A 19279-nucleotide genomic window follows, 5' to 3' on the forward strand; every position below is an offset into this window, starting at 1 on the left:
AAGGAAGATAAAAGGTAAGATTGTGGGATATTTGAATTGTAGGATAATTTACTCATTCATTACACTGATAATTATGGAGCTCTATAATGTTAATATGGAACGCTGGCTTTGAAATTCAGTTACCTCCACAAACAGTCCATTCTGGATATTTCTGCTGGCTCATACTTCCTCACTGTTGCCAGGGCCCCCACTGCCAGCTTTGCAGGAGTGGAGATACTGTCTGCGGCCCTTTAGGCCTTGGCTGGGTTCAACAGTGAGAGGCACTGGCAGAACCCAGGGAGGGACGGGAGTGAAGGCCAGGCGCTTTCCCCGCGCCCTCCCTCTCCCAGTTAGATTCTGGGCTGGAGGTGCTGGGTCTGAACAGAGCTTCCTGCAGCTCTGCGCTGTCTCCAGGCTCCAGTTCCTCCTCCTGCTCTTTCTGGTCTAAGGCAGGAAAAGGTCTCTGCAGGTGGCAGCTGGGGAGTGCTCCCCTAGCCTTTGCCTCTGCTACAGGCAGATTTGTGGGTGTAAAGTGTGTGACTTGCAAGGTTTCCTTCTGAAAAAGAACACAAACTTCCAGACTGGAGCACACAGCCTTAGAAGAGGTCATGTGAGCAAAGAATTCTGAAGTTTAAGCTTCTTTATTGCCTCTTGGTCCTTAAAACTTTGCTCCCACTTGTAAATGGTCCTTATTACTTTTCTCAGTTAGCCAAGCTGAGCGTGCTCTCTGCTTTCTGACCAATGCTTATTGTAATATAATTATGAATAATGAATAACTGGAATGTTTCTGTATACATAAACTGAACAGTCTCCCTAATATTTTTATTTTCTTACAAAGATAACAATCAGCTTGAATTAATTTGCTCTATACTTGAGATATCTGATCCTAAGTTGGTAAGTGCTTTTTCCTTGTACATAAAGGGCCATTAAAAGGAAAGAGAAGGGTTGGAAATTGATAGCAAGAATATTTATTATTCTGCTTCCTGAATTATATGCATACCCTGATTTACAGTGAAATCACTGCCTATGTATAAAGTTTAGCCAAACTGGAAAATGCAAATGTGCTCACTGAGAAGTAGTCAAAAAGTTCCTTTTTAATTGACTTGGAACCAAACACATAAAGCATGTTCCTTGTGCAATTTTAAAAGAATGATCTGTATAACAGCTCATGCTAGTAAATGCTTTAAAATACACTAAACCATCAGTGATCACCAAAGCACCAAAGGACCAAGGACTAATCTTTAGTTCTACTATCCATGTATGAGACTACTTCAAAATGTTCAAGGAAAAATGGAATTAAAAGGTAAGTTTGTTGGTGAAAACAATTTTGAAATCCATGCATACTTTAAAATAAAAAAAAATCCATGCATTTTTTCACAACATACATTGTCCATGGACTGTTCAAAGATGCCTTGTATAAACAAGACAACGATGGAGATGGGGGAGGACAGGCAGTGGGCAGTTCTATAAAGAAGAGTGGACAGATCTCTCCCACAGAGCACTACCAATCCTGCACTGCCTCTGAGGCTTCCAGTGACCTTGAGACCTTATAACTTATGGTCAGTTTAACCCCATTTTAAAGCAGGCCAAAGGGGCCGGCACTGTGGTGCAGTGGGTAAAGCCACTGCCTGTAGTGCCAGCATCCCATATGGGCACTGGTTCAAGTCCGGGCTACTCCACTGCCAATCCAGCTCTCTGCTATGGCCTGGGAAAGCAGCAGAAGATGACCTAAGTGCTTGGGCCCCTGCACCTGCATGAGAGACCCAGAAGAAGCTCCTGTTTCCTGGCTTCCGACCAGCCCCGCTCTAGCCGTTGAGGCCATTTGGGATGTGAACGAGCAGATGGAAGAACTTCTCTCTCTGTGCAACTCTTTCAAATAAATAAATAAATAAATAAATAAATAAATCATGCCAGAAAATAGTGGGCTTACTGTTGGGAAAAGGAGCGATCTATCTTTCCAATTAATCTATACTGCCCTGCAATCTCAGTTTCCTATAATTGCTAGCCAGAATGGATTTCCTAGCCATGTTTTCAAATTAAGAAGCAGAATGCATGCTTCCATGAACTCAGGAATGTGAGGGATCTTCAACAAGTTAATGGAAAGTGTGTATTGTGAAAAAAATTAGGCATAGATTTCAAAAACATTTTACACCAAAACAGGTTTATCTTTTAATTCCATTTTTTCCACAAAATTCTGATGTAGCATCACACTACTAAAGGGGATTGAAGGCCCAGTGTTGTGGCACAGTGGGGTTAAGCTGTGGCCTACAATGCTGCCATCCCATATGGGAACACCAGTTTTTTGAGTCCTGGCTACTCAGCTTTCAATCCAGCTCCCTGCTAATGTGCCTGAGAAAGAAAGCAGCGGATGATGGCCCAAGTAACTTGAGTCCCTGTCCCCCACATGGGAGTCCTGGATGGAGTTCCTGGCTCCTGGCTTTGGCCTAGACCAGCACTAGCCATTGTGGTCATGTGAGCCATTGCAGAGACTTAACCCACAGTGCCACAATGCCTGCCCTTAGCCCTCCTCTTTAATGCGCCATGACTAGAATAAAGAAAACCAACAGTCTATACTTTCAACTTTTTTTTTTGGTAGATCATACTGTATAGAAGACACACAACCAGGTAGGGTACACGCCTTTGGATCACCCCAACATAAAATAGCACACTCACTTCCTATAACATCGTCCTCCTGAAACATGGTACATGTTTGTTTGAATATTTTTATTGCTTTGTTGTCTGTCGGTCATTACAGAATGTAAGCTTCATGAAGACAAGAATGGAATTTTGTTTTCCACATTCCCAGCTCTTCATCAATGCTTGGTACCAATAAGCACTCAAAAAGCTTTATCAAATGATTACAACATCAAACACATTTTCTAGGAACCCCTTACTCTCCCACCTATCAGTAAACAAGACCCACACAATGATGGTGTGTAACAGAGCAGCCAGCAGTTTGGGGGAATCATTATCACACGTCCTGGGAGCAACTTTCCTGCAGGATCAAGGGCTTCTTTCTGGCCTTTGCTTCTCAAATAATTCCCCCAAAACCCCAGCTTCTGCAGTGCTTGTCCTCTGGATAGCTTTGAAAACCAAAGGAGATGTTTGTGAAACACTTAGCGCTCTCTGAGAAAGAGGCAAGGAATGAAGAAGGAAACCATAAATAAATACATACTTATATTTGAAATTCAAAGTCAAGAGCAAGTGCAATGACAAAAAAAAATAGAAATTATCCTTACCTCTTCTACCCCCAAACACCACAGTTATTATTTCTGCTTCCTGGATTTTTCTTTTTAGACTTTTATACACTATCATTTTGCACATACTATTTGATATATTGTTCTTTCACTGAATTCATGCTATCAAGTATATTTCTGCATGAATATTCTAATGATTGCACTGAATTCCACGATATGTGTACCGCAATTCCTAGTTTCTCATTTATGTTTTTTTTTATTTTTATTTTTTTTTTTTGACAGGCAGAGTGGACAGTGAGAGAGAGAGAAACAGAGAGAAAGGTCTTCCTTTGCCATTGGTTCACCCTCCAATGGCCACCGCGGCCGGCGCACCGCGCTGATCCGATGGCAGGAGCCAGGTACTTATCCTGGTCTCCCAAGGGGTGCAGGGCCCAAGCACTTGGGCCATCCTCCACTGTACTCCTGGGCCACAGCAGAGAGCTGGCCTGGAAGAGGGGCAACCGGGACAGAATCCGGTGCCCGGACCGGGACTAGAACCCGGTGTGCCGGCGCCGCTAGGTGGAGGATTAGCCTAGTGAGCTGTGGCGCCGGCCTCATTACGTTCTTTACAATGTATTGCAGACTGCCAAAGACATTTGTAGCTTACCTCTATAAACAGCTTTAGTTATTTCCATAGGATACAGTACATTCCTAATTGTTAGTCATGACAATAGGAAGAGAAATCAGAGGGAGATACCTTTACTCAACCACCAGATCGGAAAAATGAAGAAGAATGATAATTTCCAATGTTGGACAGGCCGTGGGACAACAAGAACTGTCAGCCACTATGACGGGAGTGGGAATTGCAGCACTGCATTGGCAGAGGGTCTGGTGGTATCTACAGAGCTGGAGCAATGCAGCCATCCGATGAGCAAGCAGCCCCACTCTGCAGAAGCCTCCTTCCTTGGAGCGGCAACTCTCAGGACTTCGGTTTCAGAACCGCTTGATGCTCTCAAAAATTAAGGACACTTGAGAGCCTTTGCTTATGGAGATTATATCTGTCAACACTTGTCACATTAGAAATTAAGACTGGGAAGTTTTTAAAATTCAAGAAAACTTGGGACACATTCTTTAGCCATCAGAGCTGCAGATCACTGCACATAGCTTGGATTTCTACTGTACGCTGGTGGGCACATGAGGGTGAAAAGCGAACACAACATCCTAGCATGATTATGGAAAGAGTTCTGACCTCACAGGTTCCTCCTGAAAGGTCTCACTTTGAGAACTGTTGTGCTCAAGGAACTCACACACATTGTTCCAGGACACCTGCTGACAATATTCAGTCTTGTGGGTTGTGGGCCCCAAAAACATCAGACCTGGTGCCCACCCTTAGTAGGATGTACAAATTAATTGTGGTTCATTCATGAAATAGAGCAGAGCAATAGCAATGAGTGGCCTTCAGCTGCACAAAATTCATATGTGAATTTTATCAAATATAATCCGTCAAAAGAATCCAGATATATGGGCCAGTGCTATGGTATGTGGTTTAAGCTGTAACACCAGCATCCCACATGGGCCCTGGTTTGAAATCCGGCTGGTCCACTTCCAATCCAGCTGCCTGCTAACATGCCTAGGAGAGCAGCAGAAGATATCCTGAGTACTTGGGCCCCTGCCACCCATGTGGGACACATGAATGGAGTTCCAAGCTCCTGGGTTTGGCTTGGCCCAGATTGGGTTGTTGCAGCCACTGAGGAATGAACCAGCAGCTGGAAGATATCTCTCTCTCTCCTTTTCTCTAACTTTGCTTTTCAAATAAATAAATAAATCCTAAAAAAATAACTAAAAAGAATCCAGATACAAACAAGAGCGCCATGTGTAATCCCGTTTACATTAAAGGGTAAGAAAAGGAAAGCTAAATGGTACTATTTGAGAATTTACTCATAGATGATAAAACTAAAGAACAGCAGAGATGCAACTATCATAGCAGTAAGAGAGTAGATACCTCTTATGGAGCATATCCTGTATTTTTTTTAAATTTTGTTCATCATGAATTTTTTGCATTAGTTTTTACTTTTTAGTGATGAAATAAATTCAGCATCAAAATACCCTTTACCTTGATTATTGTCTTGAGGCAATTGTCTCACTCCCATTACTCTAATGGTGATGGAGAGGTTGTGATCAGAGAGACCCATAGGAGACTAGGGATGACAGCATGTACCATTCCTTCTGTGTCTAGTTACACAGGTGCTTGTGTCTAGTTACACGGGTGCTTTATAATTAGTCATTTGCTCTACATTTATATCTTACACACTTCTGACGCAAGCTATGTTTCACAATAAGTAGGTAACATGCCTTTCTTTGGTTCCTAATGGCACTGAACATGTTTTATATACTTATTGGCCTTCCATATTTCCTCTTTCATGATGTACTTCAGGTGACATTCCCTAAGAACCTATTGTGGGCCAGGCACTCAGCACAGCCCTGGGGAGTGGCGATGGCCATTTTCCATTCACATCCAGGAAAACTGCGGTGCGAATGCACTTGTTTGGTGAGACTAAAAGATGCATAGTAATGCATATGCTGCTTCTTTCTTTCACTTCCTTTCCAGTTCCTTTTGGCTTCATTTGACTATCACCTGGACACAGGTGCGCGTGCACACACACACACACACACAGGGACAGGAAGACCAGGGCAGGAAGAGCTGAGAAGTAAAGCCTGCTGAAGGGCGGGAGGGGCAGCAGATGGAAGGGCAGGAAATCAACCCTGGAAGTCAGAAGTAGGAGCCTAAAGAGCTATGCAGGAACCAGCTTCTGGGGGCGCTTCACGCTGCAACTTGCTGGGGTCTAGAAAATCATCCTGGTGGGGTTTCTCATGCAACACTGGCTGTATTTCCCCCTCCTTGGACCCACTGCCCTTCCACTTCCTTTCTGCCCACACGAGCTTGCCTTCCTCTCCTTTGGATTTTCATTTTATTTCACTCCCTCCCTTAATCCCTGCCTTGGGGAGGCTGGCATTTGGGTGGCGGGGAGAGGCCGACGTGTATGTCCGGTGTGGAAAGACCGTGAGAAATCTGCTCCCCTTCGGTTTTGAAAGGTAAAGCTTTTTGTCACGTGGCACGGCTCCGTCCTGGCAGGCGGCGTGGGCCAGGCGGCCTCCTCTGCCTCAGCTTGTGTGTCTAGGTTGCATATTGCAAACCTTGCTCCTGTACGGGCTTGAGGCAGACAAGCCTGCACACCCAGGCTTTCCTGCACTGCCCTCGTCCTGATTACGCCTGGAGACATGGGCAGCCGGCCCTGCCCATCTCAATATTTTCCATTATAACTGAAATGCCGGCTCCCTGGCCACTGCGCTTGACTCCCAGCATTGCAGTCCACTCAACTCTCTCCCATCACAGAGAAACTCGAGGGAGAAATACCCTTCCAAATGGTCAGCATGGCTGGCATAGCTCTCCCTGCAGCACTGCCCACCGCACCCAGGCTTACTCACCAACCTACATGGGCTAGGCTTCAATTCATCTACTTGGTACCTTTAAGATATTTTAGATACAGTTAGGCCTCAATAAAAATGGTTGGCCAAAATACAAGAAATTTTACTTACTAAATTTAAAATGCTTTCTGTAGGTTCACAATCATGAGACTTTCAATCCTAGAAGTTTGACTTTTTTTTTCTAAATCTATTTGGCAAATCAGTTCAAAAATGCATTGTTGTTGTTGTTGTTGTTGTTGTACACAAGGTATTCGTTGTTAAGATTTCTTGGGGAAAAAAAAAAAAAAGAAAAAAATGGGCCGGCGCCACAGCTCACTAGGCTAATCCTCCGCCTTGCAGCGCCGGAACCCCGGGTTCTAGTCCCAGCCGGGGCGCTGGATTCTGTCCCGGTTGCCCCTCTTCCAGGCCAGCTCTCTGCTGTGGCCAGGGAGTGCAGTGGAGGATGGCCCAAGTGCTTGGGCCCTGCACCCCATGGGAGACCAGGAGAAGCACCTGGCTCCTGCCATCGGATCAGCGTGGTGCGCTGGCTACAGCAGCCATTGGAGGGTGAACCAACGGCAAAAGGAAGACCTTTCTCTCTGTTTCTCTCTCTCTCACTGTCCACTCTGCCTGTCAAAAAAAAAAAAAAAAAAAAAAAAAAGATTTCTTGGAGGACATCAAAAGCTCAGACCTTGGGTGAAGGCTATCTGCCTAGTTACCAAGCATGGTGTCTAGAATGTCAGATGTGGAGGAAAGTGTTAAAGCCTTCAGGGACCAGGGCAGCAGTAACGCCTGCCCCTTACTCTGGGCTTCATAGTTACGCCTCTGTGACCAAGCCAGTGAAGCAAAGTTTAATGGGTCTTACATAAACTCCTTTTTCTTAAAAGTTTACAAGATTGCTTTTTTCTCTTCACCTATTTTAATCACTAGCACCTCTTGAATGTCAGGGCTGTCCGAAGGCGAGGCGTTCCCATAAATGTCTGTGTCCTAATAAATCTCGTTTGGGGAAAGTCTGTGCAACACATAATGACTCGCGGCGGGGACAGGCCCAGGAGGCAGCAGGCGGCCAACACCCACTGGGGAACGCATTGGAACGATAACCCACATTTCAGAAGAATGTGTAACAGAGTGCGAACTTCTGCCACAAAGAGAAATGAAAGTCAGCCCTAACTCTCAAAACAGCACTGCCCCACTGGTCTTCACCCAAGGGGCTGGAGTGCAGCTTGCCATCGAGATTTCAAAACCGGGCTGGGAGAAAAGGTGTTTTTCGCCCAGGGAAGAAAAGGATGAACTAAGTTCTTTATAGCACACAGCAGGAAAGAGGTCTATAAAATAGACATTGCTAGATTGCCGATGGAACAAACTCGAATGTGTTTAACAGGAGTAGTGTGCCAATGATCACCTGCTACATTTTAAAGACCCTGAGAAAGAGCAGATAGCAGCAGACCAGGTCACAGTCGTTTTCACTTCCACATCAAGCCAGCATCTGCAAGGATCCTCAGCTTCCTACCATATTCCTTCTATTCACAATGCTTACGATTCTTAAGGCAAAAGAATTTGCCAGATCTAAACAATGAACACACTGTGAAGCTAATTGATGTTACTGATACTATCACTACTACTATGTAAGTTCTAAACAAAGACTTAAGCAATGAAGAGAGAACAAAATGTCAGTCTCTTACCATGACTTTGCTTCCTTTTTGGTTTCTATGGATACAGCAAGAGAATATGAGAAGGACAATGTAGCAGTGCGTGCATTACCGGGGTCAGTCTTCTTCCGTCTCCAAAGAGCCCGTTCTTGCCCTCCTCCTCCAACCTCCTGGGTTTAACTCCCCGGCTCACCTTCGGGCGGCACTGCTCTCTCCCAGAGAGCCAGAGGTGAATGACAGATACTGACTGTTTATGTGAAAAGCACGTTTAATAAGGGTGTGTTTGATTCAACAGTTGAAAGAGTTAAAGAGGTGTGCCCTTTTGGCTGGGTGTGAGACACTGAACCAGAACTGCTGAAAGGACAGCAGAGGAGCTAGTAGACGGTTCGGGGAAAGTCACCCTGCTTGCAGGAAATTATGTGAAAACCTGGTTGTAGGAGGCCAGAAGCAGATAGAGCTGGGAGGATATTTTAGTTTTGATTTTCTTCCTCCGGTGTACATGGTCATTGGACTTCAGTGGTGAGTTTTTGTTTTAACTCCAGCCTTTATGCACTTATGCTTTTTAAATAAATAAATATCCCAAGTAAAATGACAAAATTTGTGGGCAAACACGTAACATAAAAATAGAAAGAGTAAACATTACGTCCAACCTTTAATACCCAAATAATTGACACCTACATTCATCAATAAATGTAACTCAATAATTATAAACTATCATAACACTCACTCTGTTGGTTTCTAGTTTGCATCTGTTTTATGAGAAGTTTTCAGTACTTGGCAACCTGCTTTTGTTAAAGTTCTTCTCTTCAAGTCACACAACCATTAGACCTCCATTATTCAAGTCTTTGAGGTGATGCAAAGCAGAAAAGAAAAACTCTCCTATCTCTTTCATTATGATCACCAGTATTAGAAACAATTATTAAGCTCCTACTGACTCATACCAATGTGTGGGCATAACTTGATGATGGTGAGTGCATGAGGTAAAACACTCTTTTTTTTTTGTCTCCTTTTAAAACAGTGGCAGAAGCATAGAACATAAAATTTACCATCTGAACCTACCCATTTTTTTTTTCACTCCTCAAATGCTTATAAAAGCTGGGGCTGGGCCAGGACTGGAGCCAGGAGCTGGAAACTCGAGCTAGGTCTCCAAGCAGGGTGGCAGAGACCCAACACCTTGAGCCATCACTTGCTGCCTCCCAGGTCTGCACTGGTAGGAAGCTGGATTTGGAAGCCTGACTCAGGAATCAAATTCAGGGCAGTCTGATGTGGGATATGCATCTTGACAGCGAGGCCAAATGCACATCCCACTTTAACAATTTGTGTATTGTTAACTATATTCACATTGCTGTACGAAGGATCTCTAGAACTTTCTCATGTTCCAAAATGAACACTCTATATCTATGAAGAAGCTCTACATTCCTCCCTGCCCCCAGCATTCTACTTTCTCTCTCCCTGAGTTGGACTATTTTCAGTACCTCATATAAGTGTACTGCATTGGTCATCTGGTGGTTGGCTTATTTCATTGACACAATGCCCTCAAGTTTCATTCATGTTGCAGCATGTGACATGTTTCACTTACTCATTCAGCAAACATTAATTGGCGGACAGCTGTGTAGATTCAGTGTTTAAAAACAGAGGCCCTAAAATCAAGGATTTCACCACAGTTTGGGGTAAATTAAAAGGAAGCAAGACAGGCCGGCGCCGCGGCTCACTAGGCTAATCCTCCGCCTAGCGGCGCCGGCACACCGGGTTCTAGTCCCGGTCGGGGCGCTGGATTCTGTCCCAGTTGCCCCTCTTCCAGGCCAGCCCTCTGCTGTGGCCCGGGAGTGCAGTGGAGGATGGCCCAGGTGCTTGGGCCCTGCACCCCATGGGAGACCAGGAAAAGCACCTGGCTCCTGGCTCCTGCCATCGGATCAGCGCGGTGCGCCGGCCGCATCACGCTGGCCGCGGCGGCCATTGGAGGGTGAACCAATGGCAAAGGAAGACCTTTCTCTCTGTCTCTCTCTCTCTCACTGTCCACTCTGCCTGTCAAAAAAAAAAAAAAAAAAAAAAAGGAAGCAAGACAGATGTCTGAAGACAATGCAAGAGGACACTGTCATTTAGAGGTATGAATGGGATGCAGGGGGCATACAAGGATAGCTATCACTTGCGAAGAACCTATGTATAAAACGCTTTGTTAAGGGCATGCCATTTGAATTAAGAGTTGATGTGCAGGTACCCTAGCTCTGGGCTTTTTTTTTTTCTTCCTTTCTTTCATTGTAAGCAAGTATTACAGGGGCCAGTGCTGTGGCACAGCAGGTTAAGCCTATGCCTGCAGAGCCCACATCACATATGGGCACCATTTCAAGTTCTAGCTACTCCACTTCTGATCCAGCTCCCTGCTAATAGTCTGGGAAAGTGGTGGTGGAAGATGGCCCAAGCCCTTGGGTCCCTGCCACCCACATGGGAGACCCAGAAGAAGCTCCTAGCTCCTGGCTTTGGCCTGGCCCAGCCCCAGTCCTTGAGGCCATTTGGGGAGTGAATTAGTGTATGGAAGACCTCTCTCTGTCTTTCCTCTCTTGAAACTAACACTGCCTTTCAAATAAATCTTTAAAAAAAAAACACAAGTATTACAGGTGACAAAACTCTTATATTTATCTAACCAATAATCAATTTTGAAGCAATCATTTATATTAAAAACATTTACTTGGTACTATCACTATACACATACTTGACAGCATAATTTGAAAATAAGAATTCTGCTGACAGAGAAGAAACAAAACATCTTCTATAGAGCACTTACCATGTACTCACGATGTGATAGAGAATATAAAGTTTATTTCGCCTTCTAGAAGCTTATAGACTGGTCTATAAAACAACCACTGGGGTGGAGGCAGGCATCTAATTAGCTGCTAAAGTGTGTAGTAGACATTTGTACTCCTTTAAGAGTTCAAAGAGGAGGAGATCAGTGAGGGTGTGCAGACAGAAGGCCACAGGAAGAAGGCAGGACTAGCCTTGAATTTAAGAAGACAAGGTTAGGGGACGACACTCCAAGTGAGGGGCAGAGCCTGAAGAAAGGTGCCCAAGTGACCACTGGCACAGGGGGCATGACAGTGGTCAGCAAAATAAGTAAAGTGGAAGGTTGAAAGATGAGATTAATCTCACCTGGCAAGGCCTTGGAATTCAAGAAGCCTAGGTGCGATGCCATGGGAAATACGGAATCTTTGCAGGGTTCTGAGCAGGGAGGTGATGTGATCCAAAGCAGTGTTGGAGGAAGCAAGCACAGGAGGCTCTGATGGGCCCAGCTGGCTGGGAACGTGGAGTCACAAGTTCAGATGTGAGCACCGACGGTGGAAATGGAGGGAAGGCAAGAAAGGACAGTGGGGAAGCAGACGCAGAGAAAGAGAGAGAGAGAGAGAGAGAGAGAGAGAGAGAGCTGAGCAGGAGGGATGCCCAGCTCAGTCAGAGGCTCAGGAGCCTGGCACGGGTCATGTGGAAGGTAAGGGACGGTTGCCATTCCCAAAAGGAAATGCCCACAAGCCATGTAGGTTTCCTGCTTGAAGCTATACAACCGGCTTCATCTGAACCCTAATTTGCATCAGACCTCACTTTGCTAGGAAAAATAGAAGCACCCGTTGGTGATGGCACTATCCCCTCTTCTGTAGGACAGTAAGCGCTGCTTACTCCCTGTGAAAGACAAATGACACATTTCTGTGTCTGCAGCTCCATCAGCACCTGGGAGTTTCCTGCTTGTTCTTCATCAGGAGTCAGTCCTGCACGCGGCCTGTCCAGGGCGGCACACGCTGGACAGCGTCTGTAGTGAGGGGCTCACCAATCAGCATACGTAATAACTACTCTGACACGACTCAAGAGGATTTCATCATTCTGTTTAAACAAAGTGTCTGAAAAAGGTTTGTGATTACCATAAAGAACGAAATAAAAACTGCAAGCCTGTAGTTTTGTGCTTCAACAAACCAATGAAATCCTCTTGCAAGAGACATCATTAACATCGCAGAGATGAGAGGAAGCCTTGCCGGTTCTAAGACTTGCAGCCCTACTCGAGGTACCGTGTTGTTTGATGAGCACACTTTGTTGTCTGATGAGCACACTTGGAAAACTGCTCGTGTGCTCCTCACTAGCAACAGGCCTTTCCGCAGAGGGTACACTAATTTAGTGTATTTACTGCCTGTCCCCTCAGCCAAATTCCCCAGGGGTCAATTGGAGCTTGGGGACTTTCCTCCCATGCTCAGTCTTCCTGTGAATCTCTGCCCCCGCCCCTGATCCCAGGACCGGGTGCCAGCAAAGCACAGAGAGACAGCAAGGGGCAAAGGAAAGCAAAACCGCCCGCACCTGACTTTGCTCCCACGTTGCCCAGCCCCGCCCTTCCATACCAAACTGGGAAGAATGCATACAAACATAGTTCAGCTCTGAGCCACAGGGTGCCTGGGAGCAGCCGTGGAACACGTGTTCGTGGGACCCCTTCAATATTCCAGTGGGAAAATCCCATGTTTAAAGCTTGCAACTTCCCAGGAGAAATCACCTTTAACTTACCAACCTCTGTTTTTTTTTTTTTTTTTTTTTTTTTTTTTTTTGACAGGCAGAGTGGACAGTGAGAGAGAGAGACAGAGAGAAAGGTCTTCCTTTGCCATTGGTTCACCCTCCAATGGCCGCTGCAGCCGGTGCACCACGCTGATCCGATGGCAGGAGCCAGGTACTTCTCCTGGTCTCCCATGGGGTGTAGGGCCCAAGCACTTGGGCCATCCTCCACTGCACTCCCTGGCCACAACAGAGAGCTGGCCTGGAAGAGGGGCAACCGGGACAGAATCCAGCGCCCCGACCGGGACTAGAACCCTGTGTGCTGGCGCCTCGAGGCGGAGGATTAGCCTAGTGAGCCTCGGTGCCGGCCCCACCCTCTGTTTTCATCTGCTCAATCTATCACGTTTGGTCCCGGCCAGTTCATCCACAGTTTCCCAAGGGGGTGAAATGTTTCCCCAATAACTGAATTACAGAATTGTCTTTCTGTCCTCTCTCCTCCAGTGAACCTCGTGCCACACAAGCATACTGTAAAGACGGCTATGTCACGGTGGCTGTCCCCGCATAGGGTGACCTAGGAATTCTCCTGGCATCACGTCACTGCTGACCGGTGGATATACTTGACTAAAACACTGGGTAGAATTCCAAGAGGGAAGCCAGACTGTCACGTGGGTTCATTATGAGACTAAAGACTCCTCTATGGTCGCATTTACAAGCCCTGCTGAAGGCATGAGCCTCTCCACAGATGACAAAATCCTTCCAGACATCTATCAGATGCCTGCAATAGCCAGGGCTAGGTCAGCCCAAAGCCAGGAGCCTGTAACTCACTCTGGGTCTTCCACGTGGGTGGCAGGGGCCATCACTGCCTCCCAGGATGCATAACAGGAAGCTGGAATCAGAGGCGAAGCTGGAACTCTAACCCAGGCACTCTGCTGTGGGTGTCTTAACCCCTGCTGCCAAACACCCAACCCTTAATTCTTCATGTTCTTCCACCTATGCAGTTTTAGACAGATACTCACTCTGTCCCCCCAGCTATTAACAAACTCAAGTCTGTCACTTATGGAGGGTAATTTTGTGTTATTGTTTTTAAATTAAATGAACTGAAACTAACTTTATGAAATGAACTTTAAACCACATAGACTTACAACTTAACTAAAATGGTTTAAAATCAACATTTTCTTTCTTAAAGATTATTTATTTATTTGAAAGGCAGACTTAGGCCAGCGCCGCGGCTCAATAGGCTAATCTTCCGCCTGTGGCGCTGGCACCCCGGATTCTAGTCCCGGTGCCCCTCTCCCAGTCCAGCTCTCTGCTGTGGCCTGGAAGTGCAGTGGAGGATGGCCCAAGTGCTTGGGCCCTGCACCCGCATGGGAGAGCAGGAGAAGCACCTGGCTCCTGGCTTCGGATCAGCGTGGTGCGCAGGCCGAAGTGCACCAGCCGCAGCAGCCATTGTGGGGGTGAACCAACAGTAAAGGAAGACCTTTCTCTCTGTCTCTCACTGTCCACTCTGCCTGTCAAAAAAAAAAAAAAAAAAAAAAAAAAAAAAAAAGCAGACTTAGCAAGAGAGAGAGAGAGAGAGAGAGAGAGAGAGAGAGAGAAAATCTTCCACCCTTTGGTTCACTCCCACAATGGCAACAACTGGGACTGGGCCAGGCTGAAGCCAGGAGCCAGGAGCTTCTTTCAGGTCTCCCATGTACGTACAGGGGCCCAAGGATGTGGGCCATCTTCTGCTGCTTTCCCAGGCACGTTAGCAGGGAGCTGGATCAGAAGTGGAGCAGCTGAGACTCAAACAAGTGTCCATATGGGATGCTGGTGCCTCAGGGTATGGCTTAACCCACTGTGCCACTGAGCCAGCCTCTAAAACCAACATTTTCAACCAACCAGAAAAGTCTTCCTCCAAATTCCTTTCAAATAATAATCAACTTGAGGGTTTGTCCCTACTATTTTGTAGCAAGTTTGGGTCATGTGATATAATCAAATCTGCCACATTTTACCAAAGTGTTCACCCCCAAATCTTTGTGGTCATAAGAATTTTAAGAGGACTCCTGGATCCCAGCCCCTGGTGCACTTGCCCTGTGTAATGGCCTCTTGCAGAGTGGGCAGAACCTGGGAACAGGATCAAGCTCACTCCTTTGATTAGGTTACAGTACTTGGCAGGTGACTGGATTTTTGCAGGTGCAATTACTCCTTAATGAGTTGACTTGGAGATACTCAAAAGGGAGATTATCCTGGGCAAGTCTGTCCTAATTGGTGAGCCCTCTACAGGGCATCCAGAGGTCAGAGGTCTGCAGCTGCCAGGAAGTGAATTCCAACCACCACCACCACCAGGGCTTGGAAGAGGACTCCAGGTGTCAGATGAAACTGCAACCCCACCCACACTCTGACCAGAGGGCCCAGCCAAGCCTTGTCCAGGCTCCTAACCCAGGGAAATGACAATGAAAATACAGGCTGCTTTTAGCTGCTGTTACTATTTTTCTTTTAAAGATTGATTGATTCATTTGGAAGGCAGAGTTAGGGAGAGAGAACCAGAGAGACAGAGAGAATCTTTCATCCATTGGTTCACTCCCCCAAATGGCCAAAATGATTGAGGCTGGGCCAGGCCAAAGCCAGGAGCCTGGAACTCCATCCATGTCTCCCATGTGGATGGCAGGGGCCCAAGCACTTCCCTGGATGGGAAGTGGGGCAGCTGTGACTTGAACCAGTGCTTTTATGGAATGCTGGCATGACAGGCACCTTAAGTTGCTGGGCCACAGCACTGGCCTCTCAGCTGCTGAGTTTGTGTTAATTTGTTATGCAGCAATATAAAACCAATTCAACATTTGATCAATATTTCTTTCTTTCTTTTCTTTTTTCTTTTTTTTCTTTTTTTTTTTTTTTTTTTTTTTTGACAGTCAGAGTGGACAGTGAGAGAGAGAGACAGAGAGAAAGGTCTTCCTTTGCCATTGGTTCACCCTCCAATGGCCGCCGCGGCCGGTGCGCTGCGGCCGGCGCACCGCGCTGATCCGAAGGCAGGAGCCAGGTGCTTCTCCTGGTCTCCCATGGGGTGCAGGGCCTTAGTACTTGGGCCATCCTCCATTGCACTCCCTGGCCACAGCAGAGAGCTGGCCTGGAAGAGGGGCAACCGGGACAGAATCCGGCACCCCGACTGGGACTAGAACCCGGTGCGCCGGCGCCGCAAGGCGGAGGATTAGCCTAGTGAGCCGCAGCGCCGGCCTGATCAATATTTCTTAGCCACTGTTTATGCACTAGGCTCTGTAGTACATTTTGTATAACTTATACATACGTATGAGTGTATCTGAGGAATTTAATCCACCAGGGAGTCCTAACATAGGCACCTAAGTGATGACAAAATGAAGCAGCAGGTAGCTGTATGAGTCCCATCAGCTAAGTTTTGGAACTTGAAGAAAGAGCAACAAGGACGACTTTGAAGCTGGTGGCACAAGCTAGGGTTTCAATCGTGTTGTATGTAGAAGGCTGGTGGAGCAGGAGCAAGGCAGGGAAGCACAGGGTAATGTTTGCTCTGCGAGGGGCTGGGGGAGCCCTGTGGTGGCTGAGCCCCAGGGCTAGCTTGGGACTTCCCCAGGGGTGAACCAGCAGCCACTGGGGGATTGCGGGAGGCACAAATGTGGCAAGCACTTGGTCTCCTTCAGTGTTGAAAGACTAACTGCTTTCTTAGTACCGAAATGGGGAAGAGGAGGCCCCTTATTCTGCCCTCTCCATCTTACGGATGCTGACACTCAGCCTTTTCTGTCTCTTGGGAATCTCCAGGTTGTGCAGGAAACACTAGCTTCTCCCACAACAATATCCCAGGTGCCTTGCTTAAACAAACAGAAAGGAAATTTTGCTTTTTTAAAAAAATCCTTGGTTTTCAGCAACCATGACTATACAATTTTTTTATTCATTTATTTGAAAGGCAGAGAGATGGAGAAACAAAGATCTCTCATCTGCTGGTTCACTCTCCAGATGCCCGTAACAGCTGGGGGCTGGGCCAGGCTGAAGCCAGGGGCAGACAACTCCCTCCAGTTCTCTCACTCAACTACTTGAGTGGGCTGCCTCCCAGGGTCTGCATTAGCAGGAAAATGGAATTGAGAATGGAGGAGGACCTAGAACCCATGTACTCCAAAATAAGATGGGGGTGTCCCAACCAGGGTCTTAACAGCAAAGCCAAATGCCTGCCCCAGAAATTTTACTTTTTGCAAGGAAACAGTAAGGGAATCCATTTCTACAATGGGGTGGGGCAGGGTGGGTGGCACCCAGCAGAGTAATTCACAAATCTATTCTGCTTGCCTTCTTTTAAGAGTTGATTTTGGGGAAGGGCTTTGGCATGATGGTTAGGAACTGGTCAGTAACCCCTTGTCTTACAAGGGAGGACCTGGGTTTGACCCCGGCTCCTTACTCCAGCTTCCTGCTAACGCATACCCTGAGAGGCAGCAGATGGTAGCTGGGTCCCTTCTCATGTGGGAGACCTGGATGGAGTTCCTGGCTCCTGGCTTCAGCCTAACCCTGCCCCAGATGTTAACAGGCATTTGAGAAGTAAACCAAGAGATGGGGGCATTCTTTCTCTTTCTCTCTGCCTTTCAAGTAAATACAATCATTTCTTTAAAGTAGCAATTAATTTTGAAATCCATATATAGGTTTTTCATAATATACATCTTTCATGACATTTCTGAAGATCCTTTACATTCAGGGATTTTAAATATTTTTTGCACCAGAATAAACTTATCTTTTAATCCAATTCCCACAAACTGTCTGAATTCCACCCATACCTCTTCGTTTCTTGTCTGTCACCTGTTAGAATGGGAGCTGCTAGAAGCTAGGAATTTCATCCCCTTCAGTCTGAATTCTCCAGTGCCTGCAGGAGCTGACTCCTGGCCCTTCAACCACAGAACCAGTGCACTTCACAGAACCGCTCTACAATGAAAGGCTTCAGGGCTGGCCTGTGCGGCATAGAGATGCCTGCCTGGGAGGAGGGGTCTCAGGTCCTCAGAGAAAGCAAGAACAGGAGAACAGGGGAAGTGGCTGACTCACTGGGAGCTAAGAAAGAAGTGAAAGGAGCCCTCAAGGGAAGGGTCTTACCCCAGGACTAATGGTGGGCAGCCCTGAGGGCAGCCCTGAGGGCAGGGAGGGAACAGGAAGAGGCCTCAGAGAGGGCTGTGCAGGGGGCCTGCCAGGGGCTGAAAGACAGACAGCCTGCAGGGAGGATGGAGCAAGGCGAATGGATGCAGTGGTCTCACTTCCCTCTGTCTCTGAGCTACCGCCAAAACCAACCCCCAAAACACACCAGAGGAGAGTCCACACACCCGAGTCCTTGGATGGAGCTGACCCAGGACACAGGGCAGGGTGGCTAGGGCGAAGTGGGACCTCACGGTCAAAGAGACATTTCTAGAAGAGGATCCTAAGGATCCAAGAAGGGCCTCTGTCTCCTGCTCCTTCTGAGGCAGGAGATGCAGATGAGCCTAGAAAAAGGATGAACTGAGGCCTGGGTTCTCTTAAAGACCTGTGTGGAGTATCGGAGACACACAGGGACTTTTTTCAAGAGACTGCCATGTGTCTTATCTCACCTCTCACTGTAATTTGTCTCTTCTTAAACTTTAGACAGTGAGCTAAACTTTTTTTTTTTTTAAAGATTTATTTATCTGAAAGTCAGAGTTACACAGAGAGAGGAGAGGCAGAGAGAGAGAGAGAGAGAGAGACAGAGACAGAGAGACAGAGACAGAGACAGAGAGACAGAGAGGTCTTCCAGCCAATTGTTCACAATTGGCCGCAACTGCCAGAGCTGCGCTGATCCAAAGCCAGGAGCCAGGAGCTTCTTCTGGGTCTCTCACATGTGTGCAGGGGCCCAAGTACTTGGGCCATCCTCCACTGCTTCCCCAGGCCACAGCAGAGAGCTGGATGGAAAGAGGAGCAGCCAGGTCTGGAACTGGAAACCATATGGGATGCCGGCGCTTCAGGCCAGGGCGTTAACCCACTGCACCACAGCACCAGCCCTTGAGCTAAACTTTCACCTCCATTGTAGCAGCCACATTTCTTCTAATGCCCAAATCCTCTTGACAATGCCAGGCTGCAGGGACCTGTATTCACTTGGTCACAGGGCCAGCCAGGCCCTCCTGTGGCCTGCATCACTTTTGCCTACCATATTGTTCCTAATCAGAGCCACTCAGTGTCTGCCCTGTGAGCTTTATCCTTCTCCTAAGTCCCAGCAACCATTGCTTCAATTATGTCTACCCTGGCATTGTGCCACTGAGAAAACCGACTATTTCTAGCAAAACTGGATGTGACCCCTACCTCACCCCATATCTATAAATTAGTTCAAAATGTATCAGAGTCCTACATGTAAGAGCTAAAACTATAAAACTGGAGGAAGCAAAGGTGTAAATTTTTGTGATTGAACTTGGCAATGGTTTCTTATGATACCTAAAATTCAACCACCCCACTCCCCCCCCCCCCGGGGGAAAAAAAAAAGGCAAACTGAACTTGTTCAAAATTAAAAAGTCTGTA

At 46.8% G+C, this 19279-nt stretch overlaps 1 protein-coding gene across 3 annotated transcripts in view; it reads right to left on the reverse strand.

The window, feature by feature from the left end:
• CRYBG1 (crystallin beta-gamma domain containing 1) overlaps positions 1-19279 on the reverse strand; it is a 205530-nt gene that overhangs the window by 59357 nt on the left and 126894 nt on the right. The window contains exon 1 of one of the 3 annotated variants that reach the window (XM_070073738.1): positions 8303-8443. The exons of the other annotated variants lie outside the window; for them this stretch is intronic. Within the exon in view, the coding sequence (XP_069929839.1) occupies positions 8303-8305 (3 nt within the window). The 5' untranslated portion in view covers positions 8306-8443. Of the gene's footprint in view, positions 1-8302; positions 8444-19279 lie in introns of those variants that run through there. 3 annotated transcript variants of the gene reach the window in all.

Source organism: Oryctolagus cuniculus, chromosome 5 (genome assembly GCF_964237555.1).
Source record: "Oryctolagus cuniculus chromosome 5, mOryCun1.1, whole genome shotgun sequence".
Taxonomy (NCBI): Eukaryota; Metazoa; Chordata; class Mammalia; order Lagomorpha; family Leporidae; genus Oryctolagus; species Oryctolagus cuniculus.